Genomic DNA, 17,887 nt, shown 5'->3' with positions numbered 1-17,887 from the left:
GAATGATAGGAAGTCTTATTTATTCACATGCTACATACATATTGCTAGCTTCTGAATTGCTTAAAAAAGAAAATGTAGTTTCAATATCCTGTCTTCAGTTGGGCTATTATTCGTTGTCCTATTTCTCATAGACAAGTTTGGAGGGAGGGTTTTATATTTTAATTTTGTCAATTGTTCCTGAGAAATTCTGGTCTCTCTTAGCCTTCTTTCCTGCAAGAATGATCATTTCTGTATGAAATTTCAAAGAAAAGAGCTTAGAATGAGGAAGTCTTTCACAGAGATTGTCCCAAACAATTCTACTAAGGGTTCAAGCCTTAGTTCTGTTAAAAAGGGTCCCCAGAGTTTCACTTTCATAGTTGTCAGATCCTAAGACACCCCTTTGTCATTTTTAGAGATGTTCTTTATCTTCACACTGCCTATCTTAATTTCAGAGCCTGTGGTGGTGTAGCTCCATTAAAATCATGCTACCAGGGACTCCTTTCCAGCCGTAGATGTTCCCATGATTCCCTGATTATGAAGAGCAGGAATTCCTATGAATAAGTGGTACTAACCAAATTTCTGTCTCATCTCCCCTGAGATGGAAATGGGAGAGGAAGATCATTCTTCTGTCGGGTCTTCACTAGCTTCCACAGTATAGATGCTGGAACAAATCAGGTGACCTTTTCAGAGTCTGTAGTAGCGTATGAGAATGCTGGAGTGAGCTCGACTGCCTTAAGGGCAGTTTGCCTGTTTTTGCTCCTGAACATAGGAGTGCAGTCACAGCAAAGACCTTTTTCATCTTCTCCAGGATTCTTCTTATGTGCATGAATTTAAACTCTTCATCCCAATACAGCTTTCTGACATATTTTTTTATTTTTGCTTTTTAATTACTTCACACACATCATCTTAAGACGGTAATGCTTTATTGTATTTTTTAATTAAATCTTGTTAAACTGAGTGGGGCTGAATTTCTAACTCTCCTGTCTGTACCTTGGCACCTCTTTGGTATCTTTGGTATATCTTACAAAATAAACATCTTTGATATAAATGAATATCTTACTTACCTTCATCACTTTATAGATAAATACCTTCCTTTATGAATTGTGTATCTACCCTTTCTGTATATTTTTCTATTAAAAAAATACTAGAAATGTATTTGTTTTGCAACAAATGGGCATGAGTAGAGCTCTGCCTATGATATTCAGTAGATTTACAAGGGAAATGGGAATTTAGCTTTCTGTTATCATCCATTCTTGATGGAGCAGATAGCCAAAATATTTTTATCATTGAATAAGCCAGAAATATCACTGTCAGCCTGTATTCCAGTTGTATATTAAGTATTCTTGAATTATAAGTCATTCAGCCAAATTCTTTTCCTTCCGCATGTTTCCAAAGGGACCTTAATGCTGAGAACATGAAGACATGCCCTAGCGTAGAGTTTTGCCTGTATAATACAGATGTGTTATCAGAATTGTTTTTAAAAATGTTGTAGTTGCAAGCCTGTAAAGATCTTTTTATTTAGCAGAAGAGTTAGTTAAGGAAAGTAAAAGAGGAAATGGAGTAATGTTCCAGACAGAAATCCCAAATTCACTATGAATATGTGACGTAAATGATGATGTTTGTAGAAGACAGTTGAAATTATCCTCTTCTGTATCATCCCAGAAAGAATTAGCCCACTGAGATATGAAATACTCTCCAAATGGTACAGCAGAATGTTCATATGCTGTATTTTAAATTTCAGCAAACGTGGGTCATGGAGTGCTATCAATTTAAAGGATTTCCTTCAGCTGGTTCATCAAAAGCCAATTCCCCTGGACCTCTGAGAGAACTTTTCTAGTCATTGTCAGTAAAACTGCTTCTGATGTTTTCTGATGTTCATTGTGGTGCATATGGGAGTAGAAATCTGAAATGACACCTTAATGAATATAAAATCTATTTTTTTAATATATTGCATACACTTCTCACCCTTGGTACAGTGTAATTATCCAGTACCACACCATAAAATAGTATTAAATTATTCTAAATGCAGAAATGTTTTTATTGATGTGTATTCAGATGGTTTTCTTAATTTGTCTGACTTGTGACCTTCTCTTGTGTTTGGGACACACATTGGTTAGTTTTCCTTTTAAGTCTTTTATCCATTGTTACAAAGACGCTCGTAGCATTTAATAAATCTAAGCACATACATATACAACTTGAGGAGGGATTTATTTGTATTCACCTCAGTATGTATTGTTGTTAAGCAACCATAAAATGGTAAAAGGATATGAAAACTGAAGATTGCTTGTTGACTTATTTCTCGACTTAGAGCATATTTTTTATCCCTGACATCTAAACACTGTTTTGAAATAAGCAGGTTTAGTACGAAAGAACTTCTCTCAGCAAGCAGTATTTAAAGAATAGGAAGATGAATCTCAAGAGAGCACTTTGATTATTCAACATTTGTAATATTTATTTTTCGTTACATTTCTAGGGTGTCATATGTGGACTTTTGATTTACAGAATTAAGGAGCAAGCAGTTTTCAGCCTGATTTGTTGTTTTTCCCCCAATGGGATTTGCAGTAGCATGATTATTCACCTTTGGATTAAATTATCTAAAATGACCTTCATTTGGTTTGCAGCAGGCAGGTAACAGTGTGACTGATTTGGAAGGTAAAAAGCAAGACTCGAAGGAGATATTCTTGGTGGATAAACAGCACAATAGATGATGGAATCTAAGAAATTGTTTCTGTAGGTATTAACTCCTTCCTTGGTGCTGCATTTTCCTATCCACCCAAAGCCCTCTTTCTAGAATAGTGTAGAACAGTCACAAAGCTTAACCTTTGGAAGTCAGTAAGCAGCAGTCTGTCATATAAACTACTGCTACAGAATGCACTATTTTTTACATATTTGAAGGGCAAATGATTCAAGTGGCATACCTGTTTGTCCCCTTAATTATCAGTTAGATTTTCCTGATTCATAAACTTGGAGACTTAGCCAGTGGTACATTGTTCGGGTCATTCATTCTGTCTGACCCAAGCTTTCAGTACAAAATGTTAGCATTAAAATAGCAGAGTTGCACCACTTTTAAAAATTGGGAATACATTGCTATAAACATAGGAAGTTATGTCTCACTGTTCATAAAACTAATATCAAATCTCTTCCTTATTTTTCCTGATTCTTAAAATTTTCACTTCTGTCATTTCCTTTTTTGCCCTTTTCTATAAGCTTCTTTTTCCATATTGTAGTAGAAATACCATTTTTTCTTCTAGTTCTCTCCTCAAACTTCTTTTTCTAAATCCAATGACAGGGGAATTTTTTCCATAAAACAGTGAAATACTATTTCTCCAAAGCATTTCCCAAATGTTTTAGTTGTAGCTGTCCTTATTCCCCTTCCAACAAAGTGAATGGAGAATTTCCATAAGTCTTATCTTTACATATTGACCGTATAGGAAGTAATGTGTTATAAAGTTGGTGTAAAAAAAACAAAAAACAAAAAACAAAAAACAAAAAAACCTCTCCCCCTCTGTATAAAATTAATCATAAGTGTAAGACAATAATTGTTAGAGAAAAAATACTCATTTTGGTATTCCACAATGATTATTTGTAATGCCATTCTAAAATTTATCCTTTTCCTTATGAATAAGGAGGAAGAGTTAGTTTCAGGAACTTAGGGGAAGAAATTTTTTCAGAGACTACTACCAAGAGCTTGAAGTCTGTCTTCAGCGTACTACGACAAAGCTTCTAGCTTGTCAGGCTAGATTTTGAGTGCAAACACCATATTCTAGATGTGGTTAGTAATAACACTGTATGCCTTAGAGTACAGATGATATCTCACTGTTTTGCCACCTACTCTGTGTATTTCGTATTCACTTGAAGAGTTACTAAAAATGGCATATTTCTTGCAGGTCCTTGACAATATATTCACCCTATTAACATATGATTCACTAATTATAGTGGGTTGTTTTTTCTGCACATGGATTCATGTGCATCAAGTGCTCTTTCCTTAGAATAAAATTGTTCTGAAACCCAAATGCAAGGCTTAAGTGAAGGAGTTGTAAATGTTTAGATGTCTTTATTCTCTATGGAAGTAAATAAAAATCTGTTCACATCAAACTTTGAAAAACTTATTTTATTCAGGTGTTTATTTACAAAACCAGAAAAATGCCATTTGTTTTTCTTCAGTGCTCTCACGTTCTAAGCGTTTTTCAGCAATTGGGTTTTTATCTTCAAGTTTCACTTTTGGAAAACCACAAATCGTGTCCTGGAAATACACTTTAAGAAGTTAAATTCCAAAAATAAACAAAACCAAAAAACACCTGCACAGAACGCTACACAGAAATGTATTTGTCTTTATTCTTACTTGCTTTCAGTGCTTCTCACCCTCTCCACCCATAAATCTAACTCTTCTTTACATGTCGTCTTTGGCCTCCAGCCAAAGTGCCTCCAGCTCCCTTTTAAGCTGCTCTTGGTTTCTTCTTCTTCTTCTAGATCTACTATTTCTGTTTCGTTCCTGTGTCCAGTAACTGCCGGCTGGACAAAGGCAGCAAGTGCTGTGACAGGTTTTGAGCAGTGTGTGTGCTGAGTAGGCACCCGACTGCTATGTGTCTGTTAAATTTCACTGAAATGGACTAGCAGGTTCAAAAAAATGTGGGGGGGCTAATAGGCAGCTTTTAAAACAATTCTTCATATGCATAAACCTGTGTGTCTAGACTTACCCAGGTGCCCATAATTAAGGCTTTTGGGTGGCCATAAGACCCATACATGTTACATTGACTTGCCATGTTTGAGATTAATCTAGTTTGTTCTTGCACCATTACACTTTCTTTAGAAAAAATTTCATGCCAGTACATTGAAAGATTCTTTTTTTTTCTTCTTTCTTTCCTCTCTTTTTTTTTTTTTTATTACAATGTTTTTATCTTGATCGACTGGGAGTCTTAAGCTGGAGTCCCCAGTTTACCAAGGTGGCTTTGTGCCACCTGTGTAGCACGTGGCAGAGAGTCAGCTGCTTCTTGAAACACTCGCTAGGAATATCCATTCTGATCTATATGAAGGGGGTTAAAAACATGGCAGGGAAGTGGGTAATGATACAATAAGGCTAAACTATGTCCCATTTTTCACTGTCACATGCTTATGAGGAGTTTGACATCAGTGGAATAAATTAAAGCTGGTAAGTACAGTTTTGGCTTGAGCCACAGGACAGGTAGCTTAGACTCAAGCAGTCGAGATCCTGACCGGCTCCTCTCTGCACTGCTCTTCAGCGTTTCTTGGGAGCATGGGACAGCTGGGTCTGTAAAACAGTAGCAGTAGATAACAGTTTTATACTGAACGTTTTGCAAGTCTATAGGCATTTTGCAAAGACTGTTGTTGATGTGTTGTTTGATTAGTAGCATAGTATATTTATTTCGTCATGTAAGTCTTCAGTCTATCTCCCGGGCATCGAGAACATGTTGTGGTTGGTGTTGGAAACAAACGTACCTACATACATAACTCAAAAATGTAAAGCATATATTATTTATTGATATATAGACGATATCCATATACTGAGTTACAGTCGTGTGAATCTTGCACCTTTGTTTCATTTGCTTTCTATTCAATAATCATTTGAGCTGATTTAAAGATTGCTATTTTCTTTTCTTTAAAGCTGTTACTGATTTATTTTCTAACTTCTTCTGTTTCTTAAATGTCTAATCCAAATCCTTCCAGATACTGTGAAGGTCTAAATGAGCAATTACTTTTTTAAGCATAAAAAGTTGTAACTTTACAGTTTGTTTTAAGATTCCGTATTAGGATGCTTGAATTAGAAGCAGATATCTGCCCTCTCGTTAAGGCAACAACTGGAAAAAACAAGACTACACTTATTTGTTTAAAATTAGGCATGTACTTTGAACAGTCTCTCCTAGGATTTTAAATGTATCCTGACATATAGTCAAAGAAACCCACTACAGTTATTTTCAGTTCTAATAAAGTAAAACTAATTATCTTTATAATCAGTAGCTTAATTCAGCTGCCAAATAGAATACAATATGTCACATAAATCTCCAGTGCTCTTTATTTTCATTTGTACTATAGGAGCTGAGCTGATTTCACTAATCGCTGTAGAAACACACAATCAGGGCCACAACATTATTCCAATAAATTAAAATTCATACACAACCGATTTAAAATAACCCTGCACTTTGTTTACTACTTCTTACCCATTGTATGTATTTCTCCTATGTATTTTTTTCAAAATGATTAGTCCATCAAATGTTTAATTATATACAGAACATAAATAATGAGGTAGAAATCTTTTTAAAATACATTTTACAGAGTTGTAAACAATATTTACTATATCTTTTTTATTTCTGAAATGAATATTTTTATTAGTAAATAGTGATTCAAAAGTAGCGTTGGAAGAGGGCACCTGGGTTGTTTTTTGGAAACCTGAGCATCCCTTCCTGTTCTAGTCTACTTCTTCCTTTTCATGTCTGTCAAATTAAATCTTATACGTTTTGCTACTGTAAAACAAAGAAAATGTCTGAAGAACACATTTAAAAACTATGCTTTCAGTTTTGCCTCATTAAATCTGCATCAGTCAGACTATATAATATACATTTTCTTGAAATATATCAGGTTCGTGATGTTTCCTTCTAAATTCTGAGCTGAGCATTTGATAGTTGAGGACTTCTAAAAAGATGAACTACTTTCAAAAAAACAACCGCATTATTTCAGTTAATGGAACTCTGTCTAAGGTGAATTGGTACAGCTTTGTTTTCTCTTTATAATTCTCAATTATCTAACAAAGGAATTATTATATAAACTCTGAGCCATTGAAGGGAAAATTGTAAACCTATAGCCTCATTCTTAAACACCCTGTAAGCTACTCCTTAATTCATCTCATGTCAATAAAGTCAGTAAGACTGGAACCTAATTCTTTTTTTTTTTCCTTCTTAAATCCCAGCATAAACTGAAGATGATTTAAATTTTATGTCAAAATGTTTGATCTGGAAACATTTCATAATGATTATTTTCTGGAGAGGCTAAGCCAAGAGCCCTTTTATTGTTTTTGCATTGGGGAATCTGCATGAGTTGGAAGAATTGTGCCATCAGTCATCTGAGACCTATTTCTAAATTAGTGATAACTTTGTAGGGAAGACATGAGAGTTAATTTGGAGAGGTTTGCACAGACATTGCTTTTTGTGTAGAAGAGATTAAAACATCTATTAAATTGGTAGATTATTTTTAAAGTTTTAAAAGCAACGCATGAGATATAGCTATATTATCAGTGCAATACCATTTATTACATTCATCAGTCATAAGCTCCTTCAAGGAGACAGAGCAAGATTATTTAAGGCACAATATGATATGCTCAACATTTTTAGCATTCACTGAACTTGGTCATTGCAAGTTTGGCTGTATTACTGACAAAGAAGGAAATGGAGGAGATCAGTGTCATAGAGAGGGCCAGTTGGCCTCTTATATCTGATAGTACAAAGTGAAAAAGGTGGATGCTGAGTTAACTTAAAAGATGAGAAAAGAACATTGTGAATTAACTGAAAAGGTGACACAAAATGGAGATATAAACTTCATGCTGTGTGATACTATTTTGTAACATTCCTATGGAATGTTCCTGCAGTAATTAAATAAAATGTAAAACTTAAAACCAAGTAGGGGTATTTCTTTAAGAGGAAGATTCTTTGTGATTTGGAGTTTTTGGGTGAAGAATAAAAAGAATATGCAAACCATTATTATCCTGTTTGAAGGCACGGGCTAATAAATTGCCGAGATATGAAAAAGATTTAATACTCAAAATACTATATTTTGTAATTCTTGGAGTACATTGGGTTCTTTTTTCTTTCCTGTGGTCTGCAGAACACTGATATCATATTGAAACAATCAGTGAATAATTTAATTTGGAAATTCTGCTATCTTGCATAGCTGTTCTATATTCTAACATAGCATTTCCTTTATTTGCTATAGAATTGATAGAAGCTCGAGAGAATCACAGAATGGTTTAGGTTGGAAGGGACCTCTGGAGATCATCTAGTCCAACCTCCCTGCTCAAGCAGGGTCCTCTAGAGCATATTTCCCAGGATCGCATCCAGACGGGTTTTGAATATCTCCAGGGAAGGAGACTCCACAACCTCTCTGGGCAACCTGTTCCAGTGCTCTGTCACCCTCACGTGAGCTATCTGAGCTATAACAGCCTTTAAAAATATAAAGAAGAATTAAAAAAAATTTTTTTTTCCTACTAAGATTTGATCTGATACTATCTTTGAAAAAATCCAGGCTATTCCATGAATGATGAAACTAATGAACTACTGCCTTCCTATGGATATGTGTACTATTTCCCTTGTGCTCTGCAAATTTCTTAGTATTTTCAGCTCCATATTACATCTGCCTTTCTGCTCAGGGTCATGGTAGCATGTGCTGACAATTTCAGGGCTAGGCATGTGCTTATTTGCTATCTAAAGTGCATGCGGGTTGACCAACTGACTTGTTGTCTCTTAAGATGGATTTGGGACGTTTTAGTTGAATTTTAACTGTCTGTCTCCGTATCAAGGTACTGATTTGGGTTCTCAGTCTTATCACAGATTTTCTTTTAACTTGTAGGAACTGAATGTCTTGGAGAGCTATCCTATTTGTTTGAAATTAAAAGCTATTACAGTGGAAAGACAGAAGGTTTGCTCATGTAGAATTTATTTCCTGGTGAAAATAGAAGCAGAACAAAATTAAAACAGAAACTCTAGTTTCTAATTCTTTCTGAGCTATAGACTAAAAGCACTACTGAGTTATGAAAAAATATTTTGAATGATTTAAAAAAAAAAAAAAAGGAAAACCTATTCTTTTTTGTGCATTTGCTTGCTTGACACCTTTTGCTTCTCATTCTTAGTTATGCAGTCTTCAAAATTATGGTGCTGCCTCTACTGCTGGATTGATGCAACTCTTTAATGCATGGTATTATCTTTGTAAATACTAAATGTGATATGTACAAAGAAATTAAAAACAAAAGCCTCAGTTTTCCAGTCTAAGAGCACAGGACTTCACATAATGCAAAACAACCTTAAATTTTTTACTTAATGGAAATAATTAAGGAAGTATTTCTGCTGTCTGCTGAAATTCTGTCCGAGTGTTAGCCAGATAAGGTGGATAGTCCTCCTCTTACAGTAATCTCTGCCTCACTGGTGTAAGCTCAGGTCTGTGACAGACATACAGTAGGTTGTTACCACCTCCAGCCCACCAGGCTTTTTGTCTGCTTGTGAATCAGCTTTGGAACCATTCCAGTTTTCAACTAGTGCATCACATTGGTTAAATAAATTTTGCAGATTGAAAACTGAGCAGCTTAGGAGATGGTTCAAGAGTGTATCAAATAGCTCTGTCTTGAAGGCAGCAGTGTTCATTATGGCAAGGACAGTTGGAGTTAAAATTTGGTCTGTTACCACGTGTCTTTTGGAACCTACAATAACAGAATTTAATGGTAGTGTTAGATGCTAACTCAGTTTCCTACCCAGCTTCTGCTGGAACTGGGTAGCAGAGGATCACACAGATGCAGTCAATTTTTGGGAATTACAACTTCTATTTAGGTAGAACTGAGACCAAATAGTGCATCATACTGACAACTGGGAAGAGATGGCTTGATAAAAGAGTTCTACATGCAAAGTACTCCCTATTATCAGTGTGTCTTATGTGGTTTTTATATAGAGCTAAAAGTGTGGGTTTGATAAGCTGTACAAACAGTGAAAATTAATTATGATGTATAATGTATTGTAATGGTTTTCAACTCCTTGATCTTTCCTTACTCAGCTGAGCCCTGAATTTTTCATTTACTTTAAACTGCTGCTAATGCATGTGTGGCATTAAATTAGGTTAGAAAGCCTATACCCACAGAAAAAGGGGAGTGGAAATATGAATTTTTCTCAGCCATTTGGTATAAAGAAAAGTGTGGGACTGTATTCCCATTAGATAAAAGAATTAGGAAACTGACTTTTTAAAGAGGAAAGATAGGAAATGAGAATCCTGCCTTTAACAAAGGGAAATAGCATAGGTGGTCTTGTCTTTACCCACCCCTTATTAGCTTTAGAATTCAGCTTTAGGGACAACATTTAGAAGATGGATGCTCACCGGCTTAGCCGGTTCCTCAGTCTTAAAACCTAAAGACACTTTTAAGAATTCTCAGTCACTGCCTGTCTGATAGGAAGAATCTTGAGGTGTGTCAGATACTGTATGAGGAATAATTATTGTTTCATCTTTTCGTGTTTATGATCTAGTTTCCATGATTGTAATAATTTTGCTCTACTAAATGAAGATGTAACGTTTCCACTGTTGCCAGGTGTGAAACGTGAGTCTAGCTCAAAGTAATAAACCCAGAGAGTTTATCTAGAGATAGTGAACTGAGTTAAAGCAATGTGATTGCCTCCTCCCTAGGCTCTCCAATTAACCAGTAGTCTTAGAGAAGTTCGCGAGTGTAACATCTCCCATGAATCTGCAACTGACAGCGTGCTTAGGAGAAATAGTTCACGTTTGTAGGAACCCCCCATTTCCTATATTTTATATAAGGCATTGTCACAGGTTTCCAGTGCAGGGCTACCTTCAAAAAACCATGGTATTACATTAAGAAGTACCTGTATGTGTAGAAGAATCCTTCTTGCTCACTGGATCTGCTTCATATACGTATTGCTTCAGAATAATCTCTTTTAACTTTCATTTGAAGACTCTAGTGATAGTAATCAAATCTGAGAGAGTTCTGACTTCCAGATCACTGTTTGAGCTAATTACATTAGAAGAACCTTTTTAAATGTAAACTGATCCAAATGGGTATGGTTTTGTGGAAGATCTGCAAAATAACTCACTGTTTCCTTTGAGACTTTTAGCATCAAATATATGACGAATATGAAAGAACTGTAGCCTTCGTTGAAATTACCTTCCTTATTCTGATAAAGAAACTGACTCATTGTGATCCATATGCCCCTTATCACTAACACAATTCCTGGCACTGAAAGTGAAGTATTGTAGAAATTATTTTTTTCTGCAGAAAGTAAGATTCTAGCTTTTAGGGACTCTTCCGTAATTTCCCATTTGTGCCTGTGCCAATCTGGGGTTTGTCTGTTTCAAAAGCTTTCCTCTATTATTTGAAAAGGAAAAAAAAATGGTAACAGTAGTTGCCATAAATAAATTAGAATTAATGCAAAATAAATTATGGTGTTAAATGTGGAAAAGCTGAAGAACAGAATCCATTACTGAATGTTTTGAGAGCTGTTAATGGATCTCTGCAATGAAGGCAACACCTGGATGTGGTGGTTGCTCCCAGAACCTATGACTGACAAGAAAAAATCCCTACTAAATTTCAAGTGAAGAAGCAGAGAAGGACTGATTATTTAATTTGTCATGGAAAGGAACATAGATGTGATCCATTTTAATCAAGGGTGTCCGTGAAATTCACAGGAGTATTCAAATGTAGGCTTCACCATCTTTAATTACAAATGCAGTCTATAACTATATGCTCCAAAAACGCAATAGATTCTGATGGTTGGCTTAATATGTTGCCTTTAATGACTGAAAAATGTGTCTGTTAAGCTATTTTCTCAACAAAAGAAATTCAGTTTGCTTTAAAGGAAACTTAGTTGCTGCTGTAGCAGGTTTTTTAGGTGTGGGATCCGGAAGACAATAAGCAATGTTTCTGCAAGACTCTTTTTTTTAATTGTTGGCAGATGAGCTCCTATAGGAAACACTTGGGGGTGCCTACAAGCAAACAAACATGATTAGCAGTGGCAGAGAGGGATTTTATTTAAAAATCCAATGAATCATTCAGGGAGTTGCTATTATTGCCTTTTTGTCTTTTCTCTACATGAAAGTGCAAGTTTAGCAACAGAGTAAAGTTTGCTAGAAAATTCCTGATTGGGCAGTATGGGCATGGCACATGATATAGCTATTATAAAGTCTTGACACTTCTGACAGCATCCAGATAATGACGGCTTACAGAGAAGGCATGTAAGGTTAAAGCAGCTGCAGAAGTAAGCTCTGTACCCAGCGCTGTACAGGGGGGAAAAAATACAGTTTGGGTTGTGATATAATCACAAGATTTAAGGTAGTAACTAAATTGTCTATCTTGCCTGAACACAAAATGTATTAAACTTTACAAGAATGTGCAAAATGTTAGATAATCTATTTATAGTACCTGGTGTCAGAGAATCTGTTCATATTAAGAACATCCAGGAAAATATTCTCCACCTTAACTAACCCTGGTTCAGCTCTCTTTAGTACCACTCTAACAGACATTGATCATATGGCCCTTTGAATGCTTTTTAAACACCTTGCCGCATAATCCTATTGAGAGATGGTTTTAATTGATAGCGTTCCTGATGGCTACGGCAGCTTCTGAAACACTTATGATAACTCTCAATATTGCTTGTCTTGGTAGAAAAGAAGAAATTATGCTCATATTATAGGGAGAGACTGAGGTGTTTTCTTTTAGTAGTGTAATGGTTCTGTGTTAAGGTTATCTCCATGTGCATTTCAACCCAGACTTTCAATGTATTATGATAAATGTTGTAAGATCTTAAGAACTGTCATCAGTCCAGGGCAGGCCAACAGGTCACCAGTACTCCTTTCAGTATACCTCAGGGGTGAGGAAGGTAATTCAAGCTTCTCACATTCATAGTTAGAGGAACCAAAAAGAATTATCCTTGACTGGAAAGACAAGGTGGAATAAAAGAAATAAAACTCAGCAGTTCTGGCAGTGGTTTCTTCTATTATATATAGGGTGATTAATCAAGAAGGTCTGGAATGGATTGGAGAGGTGTCTTGGGTAAAGTAATATGTTACGGTCTGATTTTTTTCCTGTATATATATATTAATTATGACAGTATTATCAGTTATGCTGTTCTTTGCGTAGTATTTTATTTAAGAGAAGAAACAATGGGAAAATCTCTTTTATGGCTGTAAAATAACAATTAACTTACGAACATACAATGTCTAGAGTGTGAGGGAGGAAAGACTGGTGTGTAGAAACTAGAAAAGAAGGAAATATTTCCAATTGGTGACGGTAGTGCAACCCTTGCTACCTACTAGTAGCTCAGCCTCAGCTTTCAGACTTACACGTGCCTTTTGCTGCTCTTGGAATTTCTCAAAAATTGATTGATTTGCTGGTCCAGAAAATAGTTTGTGAAAACGTTGCTAATACATTTTGATAAATGGCTGATTATCTGCTCTTACAACCTAATATTGCTGTATTTGATACAACTTAATATTGATGTATTTGAGCAAACTGGAAATTATTGTTAAATTTTTGATCCTTTCATAATTTAAAACTCAGACATCTAATATTAAAAATCAAGGAATAATTTCTTTATTGGAGAAAAAGATGACTAATTCTGCCATATATAGTTTTTTTTGAGAGATGAGGTGAACAGGACTTGATGTCTATGCAGAACAAAAACTGGCATAAAGAAATGAATTAAGAAATTGTGACACATGTCACTTTGTTGTACCTACTTGAATGCCTGTTGATACCTTCTAGAAGTACAGTCGTTTGATATAAAACAAAAAATCTCAAAATGATGTTTGTCATGGCCCCGTACTCATTTTGTAGATGTTCAGTAAGTTTATTTCTGATAATGAGAGTCTTGTTGTTTTTCTGTTCTTCTTTGACAGCCACGAGCTGTTGCTGGTTTTCGAGGAACGGTACGGTATGCATCAATCAATGCTCATAGAAACAGAGTGAGTATCTGAACTTATATCATATCCATCTTAATTTACTAATAGCTGAAAACAGTCAGTAAGGTATCTGATATCCATTTCCTTTTTTATATTCTTCATATGTGTGCTTATTATGTAAAAATTTATGCTTCTAAATTTTGGGAAAGGATAGTATTTACAGTAGTGGAGAGTAAAATGGTTCCTGTGGAAACAATAGTCGTTTTAATACTTACCATTGGTGTTCAATTGTATCGTAAGTTAATAAACTGAAAAAGTAAAATTACTGAGTTTTATGAAATACCTTCTCTCCTGTATGTCTTCTTAACATCGTACACTAAAAAATCTGAATAAGCAGCTCTTACAGAGTAAAGATAATCTTATTTTAATACAATTCAGCTTTTGTTTTCTGTGTTTTTTAGTAGGTCACTGGATAGCTACGTTTCTGTTCCTACTTAAAACATTATAAGAATTTGTTTTGCAGTGTTTATTTTTATATATATAATAATTTAAGTCTCCACAGCAATGAAGAATCTACTAGCAAAGTCCTTTTTGTCTTGTAGGTACTTGTAAGATGCATTTGAATGATAACTTCTTTCTTTTTCACAGGAAATGGGACGGCATGATGACCTCTGGTCCCTGTTTTACATGTTGGTGGAGTTTGTGGTTGGACAACTGCCTTGGAGAAAAATAAAAGATAAGGTAAGCAGAGAAATGAAACCAAAGAGGATGAGGAAGATTCACTTCAGAACTGCAGGCACATGCTATGATAAAGATTCCACCCAAGAATCAGTGATTCATTAAAGTTTAACATGGCATTTTACAGTGTTTTCTGGTTTCTCTTCCTACTTAGTGTTCATGGCATCAAATGCAATTAAGTTTTACCAACTATCTTACTGCAAAAGTAGACTATGCTTCTAGTTTTTGCAAATGTTTTACAGAGCAAACGTTAAGTGTATATATGCCACTTACTCCATATTCCTCTTTTCAGTTGAGTACTTTTTCATGTCACCTATCACACATTTAGAATTTCTTTTCCATTTTGAGAATTTGTAAAAGGGCATTTTTAGTTGCTGTTGAACAAAAGTGAATATGTGGTAGTGCTTTTGGCCACATGTTGTGGGCGAGCTGTGTGAAGAAACAGCATCTCATGGCTGGTTTCTATTACTTCTTTTAGCTTCTTTTGAAATTACACTTAAACAAAGGTAGCCTCTGATGTAGTTTATACTTTCATAGATGACAATGAGCTATATAGGTGGCTTCTATTATTTTGTTCTTGATTTAATGATCTATACTAAACAAAAATACTGAAATATACTGTGGTGACCAAATATATGTCAAAAATTGACTGAACTTCAGACGATGCAACAAGATATTTTATTCTTTAAGACATGCCTTTTGGAAGGCTTGGAGTGTCTAATGATAGTCCTTGATATCAGTCAGCATGCAAACACAAGAGAAAACTAAATAGGTTTAGCATTTAAAATTGAATTTGAAGTTTGTAAGTTATCTTGCATATGTACTGAGGGCAATAACAGAAGCTCTTATCTTGCTATATGCTGAAGAATTGCCTTCCTCAGTATTATTTAGTGTAATACACCCACCCATCTTTCTGGTCAGAGTTGCATTGAACGGCTGTGAGATACAGTGTGAATAGGTGGCAGCAGAGAATGAAGGTGTGCTAATATTTGTTGTTGTATGTTATCTGCTTGTAGGAGCAAGTGGGCTCCATTAAGGAAAGGTATGAGCACAGGCTTATGTTGAAACACCTCCCTCAAGACTTCAACATCTTTCTGGATCACATTTCTAATTTAGATTACTTTACCAAACCTGATTACCAGGTAAATGTTTTTACATTTTTGTATTCCTGATTTTTAAATAACAAAATTTTATGCTGTTTTATCTTCAGTTTCCTTTAATTTCATTATATTCTTGAGAATAGTTATGGATTGTCCCACCATAAAGTTATTTTAATGACCATCCACTACTGTGGGAATTTACAGTTTAAAGATAACATTCCTCCTCACCTCAACCCCATTTTGGAAGGGCAAGGCAGTTAAGTTTCTATATTTCTATACTTAAGTTTCTGTATTTTAGGTTCTGTGTTTTAGGCTCCTTGAATTAAATTGATCAGATTGCTTTCTCACCAATAGTGATCCTGGCAATTTTTCAGCATCTTGAACTCAGCACCAACAGCGCGTATGCTTAGAGGACAGCAAATTACAGCCACGCTAGGCTCTTAACACTGAGGTGTTGCCTACAGAGATTATATACACCAGAAAACTGGACAGTCGTGTTCCTTCATTTAAGAGAGTACTGCATGCTGAAATTGATGACCTCAGTTCAGTGATAAAAGGGTAGATGCAAGAGGACATGCTGTAGGGCATGCACTTTTATTCACTCAGTGTTGACTCATGTTTTAACAATAAATAAAACTCAAAAATAATATTGCTGTTCTGTACTAGTATGTCAAAAGAAGCAGAGGAATGTTCAGGGAAGTAGTGGAAGGGAGGGACTGTGGTTTTTTTCGACTCACAGATTATGGGAGAAGCTGAACTGATCTAACATCTAACCACTGTCAGAAGAGGAGGAAGTTGTTCCAGTGTGCCTTCCCTCCTGTTTCCAGAAACATACAATCTTATCCCACATTCTCGCTTGCTTCAGCCCTCTGCCTCTCTGAGTTTGTTCAACTCACTAATCAAGCAAAGACAAAACAAATAGTTTTCTGCTGCTGTGAGAATTGAATCAGTTCAACTGAATAGATTCATCATTTTGACTAATTCTGGAATTATAACTTTGATAAGAATGCAGATTGGAATAGTTACAGTATTAGTCAAATTACGCTGGAGCAAATTAAGTTAACTTGCTTTCTTCAGGAAGTGTTGTTGTTGTTGTTGATCTCCATATCCAAGCGTATCTGCTGTTCTAAAGCAGAAAACTTTTTTGGCCAGATGAACACGTTATGTGTGGATTCACTTCTTTTCACAGAGTATATTAATTCAATTCAAAGCTAACCTGATTAACAGTCACTAATGCTGAAAGATAGATCACAACAGCAGCTAACACTCTGCTTTTGCTTCAGTTTATCAGTTTATTTTATACTGTATATAACTTGTTTCTACTAAGCTTTTTCCTAGGAAATCATTGTGTTCGACCTGTCTGTGAAAATGTGTCTGCAAGACATGTTTATTCCTTATTCAGCTTTTTAACCATTCTTTGTGATTTAACTTTTTTCTGCTGAAAGAAATTAACTTCCTGTGTCTGCCACAGGGATGATCAGACTGCATAATGCCAGTTTGCTTGAGGTTTTTTTTTTTTTTTTTTTCAATTCCTGCGCTTGGCTTGGTAAGATTAACAGAGAAATCAAGATATACAGGATTCTGAATCAGAACTGGAAATTGCAAGTGATAACTAATTTCCTGTGTTTCGGTGAATTTCTCTAAATATAGTGGTGTCTCTTGTGTATTTGCAATAAAATTCAATTTTGAGGGGGAAAAAAATCTAAAAATTTTTTCACAAATACAGGAAATATTCAAGTTCCTGAAGACTAAAATACTACTTTATTTCACCTGTTTAATACAGCATTCTGTGGAATTTATCCTATACTTTACTGCTAGGGAGGAAAACGATTAAGAAAATTTTGAGTGTTTTGTGTGCCTTATTACCAAGATGAATCAGACTTTCTTGTTCTGTGATAAAAATTACTGATTGCAGAAACTTTGATGTTGCATAGAAAACCTTTGCTGTAAACTGACTACTGTATTTTATTTTTATTATGTATCCTATATGGTAATATGTACATACATACATATTTTTGTGAAAACTTTTTTATGTGGCCTACTTGTATGTAACATAGCAAATGCATGCAGGGATTAATGTGGTACCACTACAGAGCTGCTCAGTGAGAAAGAGAGCCCAGTAATTTACGGTCTGCTGAACAGTTGTGGAACATGTGCAATTGTACAGCTGTAGCTCAAGCCTTCCAACAGTCTTGCTACTGTGCCTTAGAGAGAGAGTGAGATGGTGTTCTTTGAAGAGATGAGAAAATATTTTACTTCAATGATCCTTTAAGCTCTGGTCTCTCTTAATTACTATTTGTTGTAACAATACTTTTCATTTATTGGATATATATCATTCTTTGTTCATAATTATACTTAGGCACCAAACAAGCATGTAAATGGTCGATGTCCCTGCTTTGAAGAGTGTATGATCTTTTTAGACTGTACAGTAACATAGGTCTAGAATCCAAGGTCTG

General features: G+C 35.3%; 1 protein-coding gene across 4 annotated transcripts in view; it reads left to right on the top strand.

Moving 5' to 3' along the window:
- Positions 1 to 17,887, top strand: part of TTBK2 (tau tubulin kinase 2) — a 105,288-nt gene that overhangs the window by 51,789 nt on the left and 35,612 nt on the right. For all 4 annotated transcript variants that reach the window (XM_068946010.1, XM_068946011.1, XM_068946009.1 and 1 more), the window contains 3 exons: positions 13,591 to 13,656; positions 14,242 to 14,334; positions 15,348 to 15,473. In XM_068946010.1, the coding sequence (XP_068802111.1) occupies positions 13,591 to 13,656; positions 14,242 to 14,334; positions 15,348 to 15,473 (285 nt within the window). The remainder of the gene's footprint in view (positions 1 to 13,590; positions 13,657 to 14,241; positions 14,335 to 15,347; positions 15,474 to 17,887) is intronic.

Source organism: Struthio camelus, chromosome 5 (assembly GCF_040807025.1).
Source record: "Struthio camelus isolate bStrCam1 chromosome 5, bStrCam1.hap1, whole genome shotgun sequence".
Lineage (NCBI taxonomy): Eukaryota > Metazoa > Chordata > Aves > Struthioniformes > Struthionidae > Struthio > Struthio camelus.
This window is presented reverse-complemented; position numbering and strand designations above follow the sequence as displayed.